Source organism: Grammomys surdaster, unplaced genomic scaffold (genome assembly GCF_004785775.1).
Source record: "Grammomys surdaster isolate TR1022 unplaced genomic scaffold, NIH_TR_1.0 125881, whole genome shotgun sequence".
Taxonomy (NCBI): Eukaryota; Metazoa; Chordata; class Mammalia; order Rodentia; family Muridae; genus Grammomys; species Grammomys surdaster.
In genome coordinates, this window is record NW_021620706.1 from 1,645,892 (window position 1) to 1,669,584 (window position 23,693).

The 23,693-nt window shown below is 37.5% G+C and overlaps 1 protein-coding gene across 1 annotated transcript in view; it reads left to right on the top strand.

Annotated features, from left to right (window-relative positions):
- Positions 1–23,693, top strand: part of Dpyd (dihydropyrimidine dehydrogenase) — an 872,190-nt gene that overhangs the window by 830,206 nt on the left and 18,291 nt on the right. The window contains exon 21 of the mRNA XM_028752184.1: positions 17,649–17,792. Within this exon, the coding sequence (XP_028608017.1) occupies positions 17,649–17,792 (144 nt within the window). The remainder of the gene's footprint in view (positions 1–17,648; positions 17,793–23,693) is intronic.

The window sequence follows — 23,693 nt, forward strand, 5'->3', positions numbered from 1 at the left end:
TTTCTCCACAGGACAGGAGCAGACCGACTCTGTGTCTGCTCCAGTCCCAGGGACCAGGCAGGGGCCTAATCGACAGTCTAATACATGTACACAGACCTCTCTTTAACTCCCCTCGTCAAAGAAATCAGCTGAACATTTTCCTTTGGGAAATGCTTCTGAAAATGAATTCAAAATCTCATCCTGATTCCTTTTGGAGTTTTATTTTTTAAATCTAAATAATAGAGCATTGAGACAAGTGGATTAGTAAATTTCACAGATAGTTCCCCCAAACTCAAATTATCATTGAAATTTCTTTTAACAGTTCTACTACATAAGTAAGTTCCCAAGGCCTGAAGAGTAAGCACACAGGTTAATTTGTTACATATCTTTATACTCCTCCTTTCTAAAAGTAAATATCTTTTTAAATTCTAATTCAGGTAGAAACCGTAGCATTAGAATTCAGATGGTTCTACAGCTGAATACCCACCCATGCATAATAGTAGCCCATTACTCTTCAGAGCCTTCTCTGAAGTTCAGAGTAGTAGATGAAAATGTAAGCATCTTGAATATGCTTTTATGTGAGCATTGTAAGTAAACGAGTGAATGTTTACACAAACAAAATAAATACATATATTTAACTACAAAGTTATATGCATTGAAGTAGCTATGGACTGAAGATACCAAACTTAACTATGAAAGCATGTTGTACATACTAGAAAGTTTTCTTCTGAGTTACCAAAGATGGAGATAAAAGTTTGGGGGAGATACCAATGTATTTTAAGGAGATTCTTTAAAGGCACCCATGGACTTAAACTTATTGCAAGAAAAACAACCATCTCTCGTAATTGTTAGCCTGTCAAGTGTTTATTAATAGACAGTCTGCTGTCATCTTTGTTTAAATGCTGTAAGTTGACAGAATTTCATTTACATTAATGGGTGGAAAGTCCTTTTCTTACTTGTCCAACAAACTGGAGACAAAGTGCCTGCCAATGTTTTAATTTCTTCTTCTTCGTGTTCTGGGTAAAGAGTGAGAAGAATGCTTTCACTCCACAATGTCATGAATATGGTAATCTATGGAAATCACAGGAAAGCAGGTACTTAAGTTAAGCATATACTGTACCAGAGGAATCCCTGATGAATTCGAGTCTCTGCTGTTTAGAGAAGATGTTGTTGCCTGTGAAGTGACAGGCTGCCAGATGTTCCTGAAGAAGCATGGAATAGGCTCGGATCTGAGCACTGTCCCAGCCCCACCGATGACAGCACTGACTGAGGACTGCAGACTGGTCTTGTTCCCATTCTTAAAAACATGCATGCTTATTCTTCAACTGTCAAATCATCATTTTCTTAATTTTACTGATTTCAGTATGTAAAGCACAAAACTGGATAACTGCATGAACAACCTTCACTTTAGAGAGTGCATACAGTCTGAAGTAAAAAATAAGTAATTTTTTATTATGTAAAACACATTACTCCATTGACTCCTATTTGAAGTGGTTTGTTTGCTAGTGAAGGAGAGAGGATTATTCTAGTAAAATTAGTTACACAGGAAAATAATTGAAATTTCATATATTAAATAAGTAAACTGAGGTATTTTCATTGTTTATGCATGTTACTCACAAAGTTAGCAGTAGAAAACTATATTTATAGATCTATAATGACAATGATGTTGAGGGTAAAAAACTATCAGAAACCTTCAGTGTATTGAAGTGTTGCCTTCCTTTCATATTCTTTATATAAATTATAATTTATCATTTCTCCATTTTATGAATGAGAAAACTTGTGATCTTAAAAAGTCAAAGTTTGAACAAGTCAAACACCTAGTGACTAGCTAAAGTAGAACTGAAAGCCAAGTCAGGCTCAGCGACTATAGTGTTTATAAATATGCAGACACCACCCCATGCATCAGTTCCAGTTCAGAATGTTCAATGGGCCAAACATTATTGAAGATCTCAGAGAAATGTCAGCAAGCAGAGTTGATGAGCACGCTATTCTAGTAGCTTATACTTCATCAAATATATATATATATATATATATATATGTGTGTGTGTGTGTGTGTGTGTGTATGTGTGTCTGTATGTATCTATATGCATCTATATTTCTTATATACATTTCATATATATTTCTTATATACATTTCATATATATTTCTTATATACATTTCATATATATTTCTTATATACATTTCATATATATTTCTTATATACATTTCATTCATATATATATATATATATATATACACACACACACATTCAAAAACAAGTAGAGAATTTTGAGAGTTGAAGAATGTGACTTGGAAGGCTATGTTTCAGTCTGGGTTGTCATAAGATGCTCCTCTGACAGATCATATCTTATCAGAGGGCTAAAATCTGAGGAAGATGCTGTTAGGCCAAGATGAAAGTCCACAAAAAGATCAAGAAATGTGAAGATCCAAAGGTATGACTAGAGTATAATGAACAAAGTGGAAATAGGTAAGGTATGCATGCATACATATATAGATATCTACATACATGCACATATAATATACCATATACTAAAATAACAGAGTTCTCCACAAACTGGAGAAGCTAACAGTTGTGATGATACTTTTAGATTCTGTTCTAAGTACACTGACATCACTGGACACTTTCAGATGGAAATACATGCAATAACACATTTTTAAGATGATACTCTGTCCACAACATGGAAAATTCAATACAGAAAATCAGACAAATAGTAGGTAAATGTGTAGGAGACTACTGGTATACCTAGGTAAGTGACAATTGGGCCTAAGATGAAAGCCATATCAGCAAAGATAGTAAAGTAGCAAGATGTGATGTAAGATGTTGGAAGTGAATCCTAGATTTGCTGATAGTACTGATCTAGGGGAAAATGAAGTGGTTGAAATCAAGGACCTCAGAAAATGATCCTAATTGCTTTACTTAACTGTTACATTAAAGTAAAGCTGTTGTATTCTCAGCAAAGCAGGGCAGATCAGAGGACAAACAAAAGTGATGTAGGAATATGATATGCCCTAGGTGTGAGACTGGTTTTCAACATTTAAGCAACTTAAGAGAGTTAGGTTGCTGAATATTTGAGTCTGTTCATTATCAAGGAGCAGGACCAAATTTGGAGTGATATGAGCATAAAACCTTTTAAAGCTGAATATTAAGAGAGAATGATCTGGGAAGAGCATGGTGAAAGGAGCTTCCAGGGCTGAGCTTCAGAGATTCTATTATTTATATATTGCAAAGAAAAAATTACTCTGCAAAGGACATATTCAGAAGAGACAGGATAAAAGAACCTTCTGTCTTGAATGATTGATGATGAAAGATAAAAGTTAGTTGAAGAAAAAACAAGCTAGGTTAGCACAAAACATATCCTCAAGATTCATCTGCAAATCGTTGTCAGACACTTGGAATGGAGGACAGATTCCTAAACAAAGCAGGCCAAGAAGTGAATGGGGGCGAATGTATGGAAAGAAACTGAGCAACATTCGAAAGAATTCAAAGGGATGTGGTTAAACGATGCCTGGAGTTACTTTATTATGCTTTCTGCATGTGTTTTGATTTTGTATTTTGGTTTTGTGGGGGGTTTTTGTTTTTTGTTTTGTTTTGGTTTCTTGTTTTTTGTTTTTGTTATTATTTTAAGAAATATCTAAGTGTGTATGCAAGTAAATCGAATGAACTCAAGTAATGGGGAGAAATTGTAGGATCTTCATGGACAAAAATTAAGGAAACAGTTCTTTTAATGAAGTAAAATATTAAAGATACAGTCCCAAGACACAGAGAGACAGACTCCTTAGAGAGAAAGCCTTTGAAAGTTATTAGGGTATTACTACTGGCAGCTAAAGACCCAGGAATAAATAAGACCCACTGAGCACTGACCTTCCAGTGATTAACACAGTCCAGAAAATCACCCACAAGCCTGCACAGAGGTCCATCATCTAGGTGATTCTATATTCTGTCGAGCTGATGACTAATTAATAATAACCATAACAGTAACTATTTAATTATCTGCTTATGGTTTAAAAACTACAACACCTTCTCTGAGGCCAGAGATGATGTCTGCTTTTCTATTGATTAGTTCTTTAGGATCTACTGCCAGAAATTTGCTAGATAAAAATACTTGATAAGTATTTATGAAGCCCTTCTGCCAGACATAGTTTATTAATTTCACTTTCAAAATCTTTTCCTAAAACAACAAAAACCTTGTAGGCTTGTGCCAATAATACAAATAGCTTGGGAAGTCCCCAACTTGTCATCTTGGAAGAAAAGGCATCTTGGTTGGGATTAGGTCTGAGTTGAATTCTGTCTTATGAATAGTTTCAGTGTTTCTGTATCTACATGCAGAAGTTTATCAAATACATAAAAGATATTTCCCTTTGTTAAACTTTTCTTTCTAGCATGCCATTAGCTGTAACAAAAAAAAACAGCTTTCCCTCTAATTAAAACAAAACAAATAATTTCTACTTACTTATGTTTTTCTCTTTAGTATAATTTTTGTTTTCATCATGGGGAACCTAAATATTGACTTTCAAAACCAAAAACAGTTCTAATATGAACTGAACTGTAACTCCAAGTAAAGTTTTAGGTTGCATTAAAATGCAATACCTTGTAACCTGTGCCACCCTTTCAGGCAAAAAGGCTTAAAGCAATCACCCAAGTGTTTCCAAAGAGGGTGATACTAGGCATCATGCTGAATAGCTGTGGGAAAAACTGATTGATCTACTGTTTAAAATACAGCCTGGATCATCTGTGCCTTTTCATTTGTATTTATAGCAGAGCCAATTTCTTCATCACCTCACTTTTTCTGTTTTTCTTTTGCTTCCATTCCACTGTGTGAAGCAATTCTTGTTCCACTTTTCCTCCTTGGTTTTTATCATTGACATCATTTGCAATATGTAGCCCTGAAAGCCATAGCATTTTGAAGGTGGATTTCAAACACAAATTATTTTATCCAGTTCTCCTAAGGATGTAGAGGGACTGATTAGCAATGCTTTCCTTGTGTGTAGTTAATATTTGTGACATTTTTATAATTCAAAAAAAAACTCACTTCATCTTTACATTATTGTGTCGAGCATCAATCAGGTTTATGCTCAATATAGTAAGAAAATACTCAGTTCTATGCTGTTTTATAGTTTTGAAAATAGTAAAAAGCTGTATATTAATAATCTCCTAATGCTTTTCTTATTTCAAACAATTGTACAGAGATAATAGGCTGTTCGACACAGCTGAAAACAGACTCATAAAGGACAAGCCACTTACCCAGGTCTTTGGGTTAGTGTCTGCTCCCTAAGACCAGTGCTTGTTCTGCATATTAGGTAATTAGTAGGAAACGCTATTGTCTTCCATTGCCTGATTTTTCAGTAACTATCACATGCAACCACAAAACAATATACACAAGCACACAGACATAGGTGTATGTATAAATAATTTTCTGTTCTTGTCCATTTTATGACTATTATCATGTACATCCACTTGTAACATTAGTCTGGTTTATTTTTACACAATGTGTCTTACATGAGTTTGTAACTAGGCAACAAACTTCTTACAGATAATTTCAGGTATAATAATGGTTATTTTCATTTTCCAGTTCACATCACTCATAATCCCTTTGAATTTTTTTAAATGTTTTATTTATATCAGTTATCTATTTGGAACTCACACTAAATGATGATGATGAGATATACATACATATATATGTATATGTATATGTATATGATGTACATGTATACAGAGAGAGAGAGAGAGAGAGAGAGAGAGAGAGAGAGAGGGAGCTTTTGATGTATCTTTGACCTATAAAGCCTAAACTTGTTTAAAACATCATCCAACCTTGGGAGTTTAGAAGTTATCCATAGCATCCTTATCTTATAACTGATACAGATTTAAATTTTTCTACAGTCAAAAAGAAGGGATAAAATTACAGTTTATTATACACTTCAGTGTTTCATCCACAGCTATATGATACCAACTGGGAGTAAACTCCAAGGATTTCTAACTGTAAATTTGAAAACAGAATGAAAGCTCACTGGAGGGAGCATCACAGCCCAGCTAGTCCAACGCCCTCATCTTACATATGAGGGAACTCAGACTCCGAGGGAGTTGCCATCCTACCATGGGTCACAGAATTAGCTGATGGCTGGCTGGGCTCTCCCAGACCCCATCTCCAAAAGCTCAACTACATGCTACCTCCAATCTGCCACATTGCCTGCCCCAGCAAGATGCCTCCCACGGGCACTGCTTCTTGAAGCTGAAGTATATTAAATTCACATTTGGCTGCTAATCATTTTCTCAGCAGCTCTATGGTATTTCATTAACTGCTGCATGTAACACTGTGGCCTTTCACCTGTATTAACTTGAGCTCATTAAACTTGAGGCCAGTCATAAACAGGACTAAACCAATTCAGATTATTTGTCTTCATGTGTGTTCAACGTTAGTCTAATGGTTTCTACTAGGTGAAACACTTTTCTCTTCATAATTTGTGAAAGGAGAAAAAAAACAAGGAGCATGGATTTCTTGAAAAGTACTCCAGATGGAGTGCACCTTTTCATATCTAAAATAATATACTGAATACCTCATGCAAGGCTCTGTGGGGGAGGGGCACAGTAATGTGAAGGAGGGACACAGCACAGACCAGGGATTGAGTTCTTGATTCTGTCACTTAATGATGAGAAGTGGAATGAGTGATTCAGGATTTCTGAATCTCAGACATATCCTCAAATATTTGAAGGCAAATATATTCACCTTATGTTCCGGATGAAGACCTGCTCTTCACCACACTTCACAAAGGAACCACAGATGAACTTGAATGGAACTTGAAGTAGGTCCCAGATAGAGGCCAGAAAACATGGAGTTCTGATATCCAAAGACAGAAGACAAATGTTTCAGCTTCAGAAGATAGTGTTAATGGCCTTTCCTCTGCTCTTAGGTTCTTTTTTACCCTGAACAAATTGTATGATGCCAACCACAATGGAGAATGGTGCCCCCACACTCATCAACTCACATGCTCATCTTTCTGAAAACACCCTCAAGACATATCCATAGATATTGTCTTACTGCACTATCTAGACATCTCTTGGCCCATGGATATCAAACACAAAATTCAACATTTTGCTGCAGGACTACTTTTATTTCCTAATTTAAAATCTTAAATAGTAATACTAATATTTTTATGGATTGTCTAGCTGTCCTGATACAAATAAAATCCCATCTCCAATCTTCTGGATTATTCTCTCTGCCACAGTCAAGATACCAAGATCTACCCTTACTCCTGTGACTACACCATCTGGCCACAATTTTCAAATGTTAGGTGTTTTCATATTTCCTAATGAGTGAAATCTAAGCCAGCTCACCAAGAATTCAGAGTCCTTCCTAAATCACCCAGATTGTCTCCACAGTGCCCCTGCCACTCAATGCATTTTTACAAATTAAGAGTAAGTTTATTCTTTATTATCTCCACTTCACACCTCTTTTTCATTGTCTATGTTTTTGAGACAAGACTTTGCCATGTATTTCTTGTTGGCCTGGAACTCACAGTGTAGCACAGATTGACTTCAAACTCCTGCATCTATCTGCCTCTTAAATGCCATGATCACAGGCATGTGCCATAGCACCCAATACCACTCCATCCCTTTAGTACCCTTCTTTTCTAGCACTGTATGCTCTGGAATATTTTTCAGCATAAAGACTTCTTTCACTCCAAAGCCTTTCTTCAACTCTAACTATGGTCACTTGCCCATCAGATCAACTGTCGGACTACTTTAGCACCTCTACCTGCATTGAGCCAACCCCTCCTTAAAGGTACTCTTGTAACCCATAGGTCAAGTAAGTTCACCCCGTTTTGTCCTTCTAAGGTTGCCACAAAAGCTCCAGAAAATGCATTCTCAATGTCACTACTGACTGTTTATTCCTGCTGTGATTGAAGTCGAATCCTCTCAAAGCTTACTTTCTCTTGATTTCTATTCTTGTCACTACATGCCGGTTAAAACATGAAATTCAGTTCCTTGATTTTTTTCCACAGTTTTTTATAAGGGCACATAAGTGAGTAGTGAAGATCAGAACCATGCAAGCCTCTTGCGAAAGAATATTGGCTCTTGTTCCCAACAGAACTTTTCTAATCACTGACCACAGGACCTCTGATACCTCTTGGTACTGATTTCTATCTTCTTCCCTTACCCTGCCCTCTCTCTCCACTCTTCTCTCTACTCTCCTATTCTACTCTAGAGTATTCCTTGGCAGTTCTCCACATACTGTTTTCTTTAGACTTTCTCTCTTATTTGATATCTTCTAAATGAGAACCACATTTCCCAAACCTTGACCTGAAGATGTGCTGAGTATTACATTAAGCAATAGGAAACCTGATAAGAGCCATCTAAATGCTGTTACAGTATGAAAATCCCACTGTTCTCAACCCAGTTCTTTTGGAGACGAGACAGTTGAATCACCCTTCCTCACAATTCTCTAAGAGGCTTCCAAAAAGAATCTTCTTCTGTTCTTTATCGTGGCCTCAGGCCCTGTACCCACACTGTAATGACAAAACCAAACCTTGCTGTAATTAGCTGTAGCTGGTATTCTTTAATACTAGAGTTATTTTTCTGAGTTGACACTGTTCCTAATGGGCGAGCATTCTGCGGGTTTCACAGTATGTCTCCCATACTGTTAACCTTTGTCCCTCCAGTGTTTCTTTCACTTGCAAGATTGACGTCCTTGTTCATGATCCTCACACTTTTAGTAGCATGGCTTGCCCAGTTAACATAATTTTATCTAAGAGCTCAGGTTACATGTCACCTCTTTCAGACAATCACTGGCCCCTTGGCCTGAGCTCATGTAACAGTCTGCATCACCTGTGTAGTGGTCCTTGCCAAGGGTCATTGCAATGATTATGATCTGTATGTCCTTTAAGGTCACAGACTGTCATTCACATATATATATTTCACATATATACTATGGCATATATATATATATATATATATATATATATATATATATATAGTGTTTGACACTCTTTAAGATTCATGAATTACATATGTTATGATGATAACATTATTTGTTTCATGTAAATGAAACCATTTGATTTGTGTACACCATTTGTTTTGATTTAAAACAATTTGGGATGCCTACATTTCAAACATGCAGCAAAATGTTGTGCTTATTCAATCTTTTTGCAATATTGAGTAACTAGTAAATACTAGATCAATACTTTTCTTTCTGAGATCTCAAGGAAGAAAGATGGAAGCAGGGCTAAAAGTGACCAGACAGTGTAGGAGGTGTGAGTCTTAAAAGACTTTTTAACTACACTGTGTACCATAAGGGAATCTTAACATAGGGAGAAGAATCAGTAAAGGAAATTTCTTAGATATTGTGAAGACTGAGCTTAAACTACAAAGCCAGATTGAAATGGACTAGGTCATTCATTCATATATATATATATACATATATATGACAGACAGATAGACAGGTAGTAATAGGGATGTAAACAGGACATCATTCACAGCACCAGCAGCAAAGCCTGTAGAAATAACTTAGCAGTTGTGAGTATTACAACCTTTATTCTTTAACACTTACACTAACATTGTGAGCAGAGATGACCATTCTCATTCCATTGATAGAGAAAAGTCATTGTACGATAGCTTGGGTAATAAACTATAGTCAAATAGCTAAAGAGTGCAAAATTATGACTGTTGTGCAAAGTTATCTTGTAAATCATTACCCAAAACACTTCATAAATGTGGCTCTCTATCTTAGCCATTAAACACAGGCCATGGCTGCTTTTCACTCACTCAGGTATATATATGTGTGTGTGTGTGTGTGTGTGTGTGTGTGTGTGTATGAGTGTGTATGAGTGTGTGTGTATTTTTTTCTTTATTAAAATTACTATGCTTCAATATTGCTTGTCGAACTCTAGTTTGCCAATTTTCATTTACTATTATACTACAAAATACACAGCATATAGATGTTCTTCTATCTTTTTACTGTTATCCACTGTACAAATCTGAAGCAATTATTAAATTGTTTCCTGTTGTATCAGTTTAAGCACTACATGTCAATTATTCCTGTGGGTGATGAGAATTTCTAAACCATTATATTAATTCTGTAACAAATACTACATTGAAAGTGTATAGCCTATGAAATACTTTTTCTTTTATTGAAAATAGATTCTTTTCTCATATAATATGTCCTGATTCAGTTTCCTATCCGTCTTTTACTCCTGGTCCCTCCCTGCATCCCCTAATATCTGGATCCACTCCCTTTCTGTCTCTCATTGGAAAACAAACAGTCTTCTAAGGGATACATAATAATGGAATAAAACATAATAAGATTAAACACAAACAAATACATCAGAGTTGGGTAATACAAGCAAAGATAAGGAAAGAGCCCAAAGAAAGGCACAAGAAAAAGATATGCATACAGAGCCCGCCTTGTTCACACACTGAAGAATCACATAAAGACACAGAACTGAAACCCATAAGATATACCCAGAATACCTGGAGAGTAAAAAAGAAGAGAGAGAAAATAAATAATATAATACAATATAAAATTATATATCACCAATTTTTAAAGCTCTGATGTGATATTATGAGACAAAGAACCTCCAAAGACTCCATTGAATTAGTTGTCTGTTAAACATATACTGCTTGTCATAAGGCCTATCCTTAAGAGCAGTTTGTTTCCACAGTGAGATCCCCTTGGAGGAACTAAATTACAAGTGGTTCAACTGGAGATCACTTCTGGTTTGGGGCATGGGTCCATTTCTTGCAGTTCTAGGACTTTGTGTGGTGCAGACCCGTGCAGACCCTGTACACACTGGCCCTGTCATTGTGAATCCTGTATGTGTGCCAGCCCTACTGATGCCTTGTTCCTTGGTGTCCTCCATCCCCTGTGACTCTTACTCTTTCTACCTCCTCTAAGCCCTCAGGGGAGGGATTCAAAGGAGACATTCTTTTTAGAGATGAGTGTTCTAAAGTCTCCCTCTCTGCATATTGTCTGGCTGTGGTCTCTGTATTTGTTCCCATATGCTGCAGGAGGAAGCTTCTCTGATAATGTCCGAGCAAGGTACTCATTTGTGAGTATAGCAAAACGCTATTAGTAGGTACTTTATTGCTACAGCTTTTGGCAGCACAGTTGTACTTGTTTTACCCCAAGGTCTCTGAGCTATCTAGTCTCAGGTTCTCGGTCACCCAAGTAGAGTTGGACATAGGTTCCAGCAGCTGTAAATGGGCTTAAGTCAAATCAAATTATTAGGTGATTACTCTCAAAAGCTCTGTACTCTCATTGCTCCAGCATATCTAACAGGTAGGGCACCATTGTAGATGGAAGGGTTTGTAGCTGAGTTGGTGTTTACATTTCTCCTTTGGTAGCATATGGAGTGCTTTCCTGTACCAAAGACAATAGTACCTAGGGGTGAAGGTTCTATGTAGGCACCAGACTGACTTCCCCATGTTCAACAAGTTGTGTAGGTATTATCCTTATTGAAGCATTGCTATCAGTTTGTGAAGGACAAACTATAGTCTTTGCAACATGCTGAGTTGCATGAGCGTTTCTGTGGGACACCTTTGACCAACAATTTATTAGACGTAATGCATTCCTGGTACTGGAAGCTTCATTTGGTGACAAGAGATGTTCAGGTATGACTCTGTCTTTATCTTATTTGTCAATTTCATTTAGATCACCTTCATATACATATTTTGCAAAGTTTCTACTGTATTAGGTTTATATACTATCCTTCTATGGTCCTTGATTTTAGCTATCTCTTCCCTTATTCCCTCCTTTGTCTCCCTTTCTCCAATGGATCTTCCCGTCTCTTGTCCCCATCCACTTATAACTATCCTTTCTAGTTCCCTTTGCGAGGGAGATGTACCTGTTCCCCTAGTCCATTACTCTTTCCCTAACCACCGTGATTCAGTGGACTGTAGCTTGTTTATCATTGATTTAATAGCTAATATCCACATATACATATGAATACATACCATATATTGTCTTTCTGGGACTTGGCTCCCTAGCATAAACTTTTGGTTTTGTGTGTGTGTGTGTGTGTGTGTGTGTGTGTGTGTGTGTGTATACATATGTATGTGTGTCTGTGTATGTGTCTTTGTGTGTGTGGCCTTTGGATTCCAAGGGAGTGAGTTTCTCAATTTAAACCACAGTAGTAGATATCAAAACCACAGTCAAACGTCAGTCAACATTTGCTTTTACAATTGAGAAGGAGGCACTGGAACTCACACGTTACAGAGCTGAAAAGACACTCAACATCTCCACCTTCCACACTACAGGCTCAGAACATACTGGAGATGTCTTCATTTCTAACCCATGATAGCCATTTTACATGAAACCATCAGACTCAGAGAGTCCATGATCCCAACAATCACAGCCCTGTGCTCTTTGTATATGTATGTATATATGTATGTGTATATGTATGATGTTTATATAACATATAAATTACATATATTATGTATTATAAATTTATTATATATTATATATTTTGTATTTTATATTTCATATTATATATTATGTACTATATATTTTATATTTTATATTATACATTTATTATATATTTATTATATACTATATGTTATATTATATTATTGTATATTGTACATTGTATATTGCATACTACATATTGCATATTGTATATTGCATATTGTATATCGTATATTATAAGTGATATTTCAATTGCCTTATTCAATTTAAAGACCTATTCTGTAGAAGTGCACTGTCTTCATTTGTCTCCAATTCTTGGTCATTTGGTGACATGTATACAGCATTACAAGCAGTATGTTACAGCTTGTAAGTAAGTAGGGTAAAGTGATAAAAAAGGAATATTTAATTTATAGTTTACTTTGACGTTAGCCCTTCATGAACAGTGAGAAATACACAATTAAGCACTATGACTACTACATAGATTCCATTTAGAAGTTATTTAACCTTTAATCAAGACAGTTCATTGGCTAGCATAGACATTCTGTACTGTATTTGGGGGTGGAGGGAGTACAAACACAGATAGCTCGTATAGCCATCGCATATATAATATTTCATTTGAAAAAAAATCCACATTAGATAGTTGTAAAAGATATGTTTTTAATCTGTGCTATTCTTCTGTCTGTCAGGGCTTAGATGTGAACATATATGTGCACAAACAAGAGATAGGTTGGCAGATATCAGTTGTTTGAGGTTCATACTGATCCGTATGTATATCACACAGCCTAACTCAGAAATCCTTTTATCTTTTCATGTTATTACTGTAGATGTCACAGTAATTACTCTTCGTGCAGTTATTGTTTCCAATCAGATAAGAGAGTATGATTAAAAAGTAGAATTGATACACTACAGTTCTATAGAGTATGCTATTAGCCAACTCTATGCCATTCTCAGAAAGGTTATGCAATTTAAACTGGATGATGCCAGTGCCTGCTTCTATTAGGAACAAGAACCCTTTTCCACTCTGTAATATGCTCAATTACCTTTAGATTGATCCGTGAATAAATTATAATCCAAATAGACTACTTTTCCTCCAAGCTTTGCTGGCATAAGGAGTCATTGTTGATTCCTGAGGTTGCTGCCTCTCTATCAGCAACAAAACACTTTTTATATCTGGATAAAGACCATTTTAGTATGCGATACTGTTATCTTTAAAAGAGTAGGATTTGAGTTTTCTGAGGAGAGCAAATTTGTTAATGATGAATCCCCAGGGAAACTACTGAAATAAAAATCACCCCTTTCTGAGTTTTGTTCTGTGTGTTGGTTGCAAGCCCGATTGGATGGTCCTCAAGAATGTTTTGCCTTTGTTTGGGGAATCTAGCATGATGTTCAAAACTTCTTTGAGTTATGGCAGGCTTCACATTTTTCATTAGGAAAAGAATGAATGGAGAGGAAAGGCTCCTGCTGCTGCTTCCACCGGGCCCCACTGCTTCTCCTCCTACAATGGAAAATCAATTAACTGCATGTTCAGGCGGAGATTTGAACCAAACGCTTTACTAATCATCACTGGTTGCACACATATACCCTGACCAGCTACACATTCATCTTTGCTTTTTCTTAGCCTTGTTTGGCTTTGCATATTTTGTCCATTTGTCTGTTTTTGCTAGGATCAGCTCATAGATGTAAGGCTGAGTGTAGCCTGACTGAAGGTAAAGCAGGAAAAAAAAATACCTTTTATATTATCAGAGACTCCTACGGATCTGAGTTCAATTACCAGCACCCATGTTTAGGAGCTCTGAATGATGATGAGTACCTGCAATCCCAGAACTGGAGAGGTAGACACAGGCAGATCCCCAGGACTGAAAGTCTTAGATCAATGGATGAGCCCCAGGCACCAAAAAGAGACACTATCTCAAAAAAGATGAAGAGCTTCCAAGCCATCACACCAGAGATTTAACTGTGGCCTCTGAATGCACAATAAACATAGTTGTCCACACTCACATACAGGTGCATGTGTATGTATGAGAGTGCGCTCATGTGCGTGTGTGTGTGTGTGTGTGTGTGTATGTGTGTGTGCACGCACATGTACTTTCAGGTGTATGTGCATGTGTGTACATGTCTAAGCCTGAGGTTAACATTAAGTAAATTCCAGCATATTGAGATAGGATCTCTCAATTGAACCCAGCACCCGTTGATTCAGGAGGTTTTACTATCATCTTGCTCCATGGATACCCTTCTCTCTGCTTCTTTCATGCTGGAATTACAGGCAGTCTACTTTGCGGAGCAGAACTTATATGGGTACTAAGATCTAAACCCTAATCCCCACGCTTGCATGGCAAACAATTTACCCACTGAGCTGTCTCCCCATCCCTACCCATATTTATTTCAGCATTTAACTTTTCATACTAATGAGTGAAACAATAATCCCTGTGACAGCCTCTAAGTTTTGGAAAGTATCCTCTGGTCTCTCCACATGGCAATAGGAAAGAACAAATGAGCCCATCTGAGTGTGGACCTGTGTGGTTCGGGGTTGAAGAAATACTCATTGGTATTTTATGCATGTGCTTTTCAATTTAAAGAAAAAATGGGCAGTAGCCACTCTTATCTAATTAATTTTTCTCACCAATGAATAAATAATATCCTACAGGAATCTTTATGTTAAATTGAAAGCATTTCCTTAGTACTGATTATGCAAATGAGTAAATTAGGATCATAGCACTGCTAGCCATGGGGGGGAAAACTGGATGCTTCAATTTTATATTGGCAGATGTGGTCAACTACTATAAAAATTACAGGGGCCGTCAGCCTATTAGTTGCTCACACTGGATGTCCGTTGTTCAGCGTGAACAGATCTTCAAATTTCTGGAACCTTCATCATAATCACTGCGAATGCAATGGTTTAAGGTCACAGTTTAAGTACATTTCTTCTGTTTGTTTGAGTGGGGAATAATCATTTCAGATTTGATGTGTGTGTGTGTGTGTGTGTGTGTGTGTGTGTGTGTGTGTGTGATTAGCATATGTAGGCATGTCTATCCTTGGAGAGCCAAGAAGGGAGTTGTATCCCATGAAGTTGGAGTTACAGGTGACTGTAAGGGTCTAGCCTGGTACTGTGTACTGAACTCTGCTCCCCTGAAAAGGCAGTAAGCAATCTTAGCCACTGAGCTATCTCTGCCATCCCTGGGAAACAAATCAGCCAAATAGAAGACACTGTCCTCCAATCTCTGTTTAAAGAAGATGAATTGAAAAGTTGCAAGAATGTTTGTTTTTGGAACAGCCTTTACACAATTCAAGTGGAATTGGATAGTGTTGAGAGAGATGCAATCGATTCCAGCCACCAGGATCATGGTTCAGACTTCTTAGGATTAGTTGACATGAGAGCCTGCAAGAACCAGAGGCTGTGTGCTTGACTACAGATCCATTCTTGATCATCTGTGTCAGTATAAGAATCAGATTTAAGGGTCCTTGACGTACAAGAAAAATGTACAGTGGTCTTCAGACTTGTGTCACGAATGTGATGTGCCCTGCACTACACCTTAGGAGACATTATCTAGACCCAAGGAAACAGTCTTTCTAGTACAACTCCAATTCCCCATGTGACCTAAGCATCTAAACAGTGTTATTTGAATATTAAATGGGACATAAAAATAAAATTCACATGAGAATTCTTTTTACACTAAAGTGGCTTTCCTATGGGATACGTTGTGAGGACAGCTTTTAGATTCTTACTTGTTTATGATTTTAATAAGCCAGCATCACTTATATTACAGGAAAATGGATAGAAAATATTCTACCCTCCATCATATCATTTCATGTTACTGTAAGCATCAAATGTGGTAATTTGGAAAAGTGCTAAGATATAGAAGTGAAGTACATAATTTTAATCCAGTTGGGTATAAATTAATTTGGCCTTGACTTCCATTTTCCATTTACTTGACTTCTTGACATAATTATAGTGAGTTGATAATCAAAGTAACAAGCTTAGGTGCATTTCCACATAAATATGTTCTTTGCTAATATAAACATACAGTGGAAGGCTACAGTCTGGTCTGATCTGCCTTGATTGGGTGGCTTGCATTCCACTACCTACCCACCCTCTTGCAATCTCCAAAGAGCTCATTTCCCTGGAGTCCTAAGCAAGGTGGAGAGGGAAGGCTGGTACTCTGAAGCAAGTGTGGTTTTTTTCCACTGCTGGGTCAGAGACTGGGATGACCTTGCAGTACTGTACGTTTCCAAATCCCTATCATCTAGAAAAATGGGTTTCATTGCGCAGGAGCAAGAGCATGTATTTGCAGCGGTGTAAAAGCCATGGCAACTCCAGCTTACAGACTGCTGTGAAACATTTGGAATTCAGTGGTGTCTGTCATCAGTGGGATGTGTCAGTAACCGTGAGGATCAAAGGTTCCATAAAAGGGGAAAGACACTGTGAAGAGGAGATAACTGTGGGATAATGAATGGTATGAGGGCATTTTTGTGTTAACTTCAAACCACTTAGCATTTTTCCACGGCACCTAGGTTTCTTCCTAAATGAACTTTGTAAAGTACAATTGAATAACATTGAGATTTAAAACCTCACCATGCTTCTGAATACTGATGAAGTTTGTTTAAGCGTTGTGATATACCCTCTGCCTTTCATTTCTATTTTTTGCCTCCTTCACGCAAAATAAAGTTTATTTTCTGTGCAGAGGAATCAATATTTTTGCCATTTTGCTTTTTCAACTATTCCAGTAAGTTGCAATCAACATTAGTTACAATCTTTAAAGAGATGCAGTAAGAATTTGAACACAATAAAATGGAGATACAGATGAGAACTTTGGCAAAGCACCTATGGTATTGACAGAGGCATTTGTCAAGGGCTACAGGCTGTGTCTATACTGTGCTAAAAACCTGACGGAGGAGAAAATAAAGCATCAATAGGTTGCACCTTCTGTCTGTACAAACCAAACAAATGGTCTCCTTAATAGCTATTATTTTAAGTGAGTGGATTTGGTTTGCCATGGTGAAATCCATCCCACTTAGAAATGAATTTTAATTAACATCTGCATCTTATGCATAAATGTTTGGCTGAAGTATTCGTCTCTTATTTTCTTTTTGATATCAGATGGAATCAGGCACATAGAAGGCTAGTGATCCAGGAGGAAGGAAGATCTAGTTAACAGGGCATGTGAAACACTCTTCAAACACACATTTGTTTGTTGATGATATTTGTATGCACAGACTTCCTCATGCTATTTCTTTCTATGGCTTAATATGAATTTACTTTGTGTGTTTTCCCTTTAGAAATTGCCAAGCTTTGGACCTTACCTTGAACAGCGCAAGAAGATCATAGCAGCAAGTAAAATCAGACAGAAAGATCAAAACACAGCTTGCCCACCTCTCCAGAGAAAGCACTTTAAGTCCCAAAAGCCTATTCCTGCCATCAAGGTAAAATTAAGACAAATTCATACATGTATTTATTTCCCATTCAAATGTGGCTTAAAGGCTTTCTTTTCCTCCTTAAATATAACATTGATTTTTCTTGACATTCAATATTCTGAAACTTTCTAAAAATTCTGTGTACCATGAAGATGCTCTAATAATACATAAGTCCTTCCATGTTTCCTTCCCACTTTGGTTTGCTTATGTCACACTTTCGAGGTCACTGCCAGATTTGTGCTTCGTGGGAACTTTGTACATTAATGTGTTAAGTGGAATTCATCATATTCTCATAGTTAACTACCAGTATTTTAATTCAGAGTTAATTTCAGGAAATCTTTTAGACATGTGAAAAACCTGAACTATGTAACCATACCAGGACTGTCAATATAATTTACATTTGTGGGGATTCTTTAGTTCAGCCTCAGGAAAACATGCCTAGTTATCTGGGACTCAAGAATTTACTTTTGATGAAAACAAAGATCACCATTAAGGTGTGTTTGTGTGTATCTCTTACCTTTTGAGATTATTTAATTTGGATGTTTGATTTCTTTTCAAAGAATTATGCTTTCCTATCAAGTTGTGTGAATCAGAGACAGATCTGATGTGTGATTACTCTACTGTCTCAGCAAGAATATTGTGTGAAACTTGAGCAATATCACAGCCAGGACTTGGGGAAAAGGATGGGTTTATTTCCTTCCTCCTCTTTCTCTTTTGAAAGACATGATTTGCCTCTACAGCTCAAGCTGGTTTAGATCTGCCTGATAGCTGGGCCTTCAGGCATGCCCCACAACACCAGTAAGGACAACAGAACTATTTCTCCAGTCTATCTGCTAATCTCACTTAGGTTTCTCTTGTCCTAATTCAATCTCTCTCTCTCTCTCTCTCTCTCTCTCTCTCTCTCTCTCTCTCTCTCTCTCTCTCTCTCTTCTCTCTTTCTGTTTCTCTCTCTCTCTCTCTTTCTCTCTCTCTCTCTCTCTCTCTCTGTGTGTGTGTGTCTGTGTGTCTGTGTGTCTGTGTGTGTTTGTATGTTTGTATGTTCGTGTGTGTGTGTGGTTTTTATGCATTCAATTTTGAGTAATCTGTTTCATGTTTAAGTTTGCATACCCACAACCATATCAAATACAAAACAGCCCAGGTTAGTCTGTAAATGACATATTCATATGAATCCAAGTCAGTCTGGTATGTAAATCAAAATATTGTCTAGAAAAGAAAAAAAGGAACAGGAATGAGTGGGAGGAGGAGGAAGAGGAGGTACCACTGCTATGTCCTTCTCACATAAATTGAATTTTGGTGATGTATTAAACCATTTTAGATAAGTGGTGTGTTTTAGTCAGGTTTTTCTTACTGCTACAAAATATATCAGACCAAGAAATTTATAAAGAATAAAAGTTTATTTGGCTCACAAGAACAAATGCTGAGAAGTTGTCTCTGGCATCTGGTGAGGGTTTTCTCACTGTAGCATAACATGGCTGAGGGTTTGCTTCATCTTCTAATAAGGGCTCTAATGCCATCAGGAAGCCCCATTCTCTTGACCGCATCTAATCTAAATTGTCTCTTAAGGACCCACCAAGAAATATCATTGATACACAAATTTAAAAGTTAAGTTTCTAACACAATAACTTTGGATGAATGAATTCAAACTGTATCTAAGAGTTATTTCTCCTTGATGGAATGAATTTGAGTTTAGCAGTTTTGTTTAATTTATGTTATTTTATTGTGAAGTAAGATTTAATGGTTTGTTATAATCACTTAAAGTTTATAAGATTTTAGGAGAATATAATTATGATGGGAGAGTTTCCTAAACTAAATGTGGCTACTCTGTCATAGTCCCCATGTACAAATCATGGCATTGACAAGTCATAGCCCTGTGAACTTGCCTCAGTCAACTAAATCTGTGAAATGGAGTCAATGAAAATATTTGTTTCCGTAGACAAATGTGATGGTGTGGGAAATACTTTTAGTACAGTGTCTTCCCTAATTGCTACTTGCTAATAAATATAATGCCAGAATGGACAGGTTAGATAACAGGTTAGGTTTTGCTTTGTCCATTGAAGTGAACTCTAGAATAGGAAGGGAAATAGGAAACTCTGAAGACCAGCCATGCTGCAAATTTTGAAACCATTATATTTTTCCAGGAAATTTTTACTTCAGAGCAACCATGTGATAAGTAATATGCCAGGAGCTAGGCGTCAAACACTCAGGGACTATGACAGTCATGTTTTGTAAACTCATGAAGCATATGTGTGTGTGTGTGTGTGTGTGTGTGTGTGTGTGTGTGTGTGAGAGAGAGAGAGAGAGAGAGAGAGAGAGAGAGAGAGACAGAGACAGAGACAGAGAGAGACAGAGAGAGAGACAGAGAGAGAAAGAGACAGAAACAGAGAGAGACAGAGCAACAGAGAGACAGAGATTAAACACAGACTGGTAGAGAAGGTACAGAATTATATTTGTGGTATGATCTACACATAAGATGCATAGAATCTTTCAAGAGACCTAATTTAGATCAAAGGAGCCAAGGAAAGTTTTCTGGATGCTATGGTTTGCCTTTCAGATTAGATGGTTTGAGAAATGCCTAGAGATTGGTAAATCATGTTTCTGAGTCTGTCTGTGAGGACATTTCTAGAGATAATCATGAAGGTTCTGACCTAATGAATGGATTCATCCCTTGATGGTTCTGTAAGATGACAGCAAGAGTAGGAAATTGGTAAGAGGTGGAACTTATTGAAAGAAATAGGTATGAGGGTAGCTAAATGGTACCCACATTCTGCTCTTACTCATCTCTCTGTTCCCTGGCTGCCAGGCTGCCATGATGTGAGCTGTTCTACCATGCCCCTTCCTGGCCTGATGGCCCAATGTCTCTGAAACTGGGACCTGAAGTCATTCCTTTTCTTAGTTGCTCTTTCATGTGTGGTTACAGCTACACTGGAATAAGTAATGTGCTGAGTTAGACAGTTGATTGAGTCTAAACATAGGCAAGGAGAAAGGATACATTCAGTGAGCCAGAATATGTTTGCATCTGGTAAATAGTTATATTGGTAAAAATTGTTCTAGACTCAATGTGATAATATAAATTATAAACTCAGAGTTCAGCAGTTCTTATTGTATCAAAATATAAGACATGGGAAGTGACTGAAAGTAAGAGAATTCAATTAAATAAATTTTTGATAGTTTTATTGAGCTAAAGAAAAAATGTAATAAAACTTTGTGTCTTGACATTTGATCATGTTTTGGGGGAGGAGGAATACAAACTTTACGTTGATTATTTTGAAATACATAAACTTTGGGGCACATACACAGAGAGATAAAGGAAAAAAATGACATACCAAGAGCCTACTGTGTTCCAGACACAGATAGGGCAATCGTATGTGCTTTCTTTTCTGTCACTTAATATCCTATGTGGAAACAAGGGCTTCTGGGTAATCAAATGAGAAGACATTACAGAAATAGAAGAATGACCTGAAGAACATGACGACATGATAGAAAACAAGGATGAAAGTATTCTTAAGAACCAAGTCCTTTGCAAAGGGTCAAAAGTGTCCAGAAGGTAGCAAAGGACAACTTGCACAGTTTAATTTTATCTGCCTTATGCAGTCATTGGGGTTCCAGCTTTTAGCTGTAGCAACAGTCAATGGGTCATCAAAACCCCATTGTGCCACATGGTAATCCCTGAGTCACATAGCCACCACCACATAGAACATCGCCATTACAACCATAATATACAAAGAGTGAGCAGACTCCTGCTCTCAAGAACCCTGCACTGTAATGAAGAGAAGCTGCTGATACAGGCTATTACACCCAGGAACCTATGGAGTAAGATCCGGAGACGAGAAATCCCAAGGCACGTTGCTCAGAAATGCTTGCTCCATAAACTACGCTTCCATTAACACCCCAAAACCGAGGGGACAAAAGAACAATACAGATATCTAGGTGAAGAATTTTCAATTCAGAAAGAACAGGAAACACATGAACCCCAAATGGAGACATCTCTCACAGAAAATCACTGAGGTCTCTTAGAAGGAAGAATGATGGTGAAGGGACAGAAAGCGTGGGGAGGAGCTGGGAGATAAAGTCAGAAGTCCTCAGTTACGATATTTTAAATGAAGAGATGTGTGAAGATGTCTGTGGGTGTGTGTGAGTGCAGTGTGTGCTCATGCACATGCACGCATATGTGTGTATCTGTGTGTGTATGCGTGTGTATGTGTGTATGCGTGTGTATGTGTATGTGCGTGTGAGTAACACTGTACAGTATACTTAAAGGAGCTGTGGCTACTATCACCTGCATAGCATACAAGCCCCCCACCCCTCACCCATTATTTAACACCTCTGTCTGATGAGGTGTCCACATGGTTGTTCAGCCACCATGTTTTTTCAGAGAGTTCTGGTCTGTCTACCTACCTACACTTCAGGCTTTTTTTCTTGTCCTTCTTATTGCTCATTTCTAGCAAGCACCCAGATCACCCTATGTTCCTATCCCATTTCATTCTCCTTCCTGTGTTCCCCCTCCATCTTCCTTTGCTTCCTGACATGCTAGTTTTTCCTTTGCTTCCCTTTCCCCACCCCATAGAGGGCCTGGATTGTCTATTGTCATTGCCAAATATGTTCTTTGAACCCATCTGTTTAGTTCAGTATGTTCCTTCCCTCTGCTGGCTTCTTTGTAGATTCTTCTGGAGCTTGGTTGAACTCCATCACCCTGTCTTGTTTATTTTCTCTGTTATCACAGCGTACAATTTCCCCTTTCTGTCTGCCACAGAAGGATCCCTATGGCCCCACAATATTAACTGAGCCCCTCTTGCCTGGACAAGCTTCTCATTCATGTGACTCCATTCCAATCTTCTCCAACTTCTCTGATTCTAACATGGAGATATTGTTTCAAAGGACAGCATAGCTGCCCAATAGGTTTCTTCTTTGGTTCTTGGCTGAATGGTCTCTTGCTCCACAGATAGGCAGTTTCAAGCTCAGTCTATCAACAAATGCTTATTGAGTATCTTCTAGAGCACTGATGATGGTGGAGATTCCAAAGAAATACAAAGTGTGGTCCAAGGCCAGGAAGTTCTCTATCTCTGCTGAGATGGCTCACTGGCATGTATTCAATATGTGCTCACTGTAATCTAGGAATTCTGCTAGGGGGAAGGAATACAGCATGAATTTTAAAAAGATGAACGTCTATATTTTGGGAGCACATGGTATAGCAAGGGGAAAAGACACATGTTAAAAATTATTTACAGTTCAATCAAATAGGAACAAAATGCTCTGGGAGCACAGACAACTGAAAGGGATTAGTCCTGCCTCGGGTAATTGTGGAAGGCTTCACAGAGATGGTGATATTTAAAGTAGAGTATAATAAATTAGTGTTAATTAAGCAGAGAATTAATAATAAAAGCTAATATTTATTGAGGTCTTATGAGGTTTCAAGCACTGCAACGTGTTTGTAAATGAGCTCATCCCAGCCTCTCAATAACCTGATGAGATGAAACACTTGTATCCCGCCAGTTTTACTGATTCAATAATTGAAAAACAGAGAGGTTAGCTAATTTGCCCAAGGTCACACAGCTAGGAAGGCATTATCAGAGCAAAAATCTGAACCTATGTCCTAAGGCATGGTTTTACCTGGGGTTGGGAGTAATGTTTCAAGATAGTCACTATGCTTGCAAAGTATAATGTCCAAATGCTTTTGCGATAATACACAGTCATGAGAACTTAAATCTGTGTGTGATCCCTGGGTTGCAATGAGTGGTGATATCAGTGTATTGAACTTTTTGTCAAATAGGAATTTTTTTTTTTTTATTGGATGTTTTATTTACATTTCATATGTTGTCCCCTTACCCCATCCCCCACCCACCCAGGAACCCCCAATCCCCTCACACCTCCTCCTTCTTCTTTGTGGATGTAACCTCTATCTACCCCCCCACT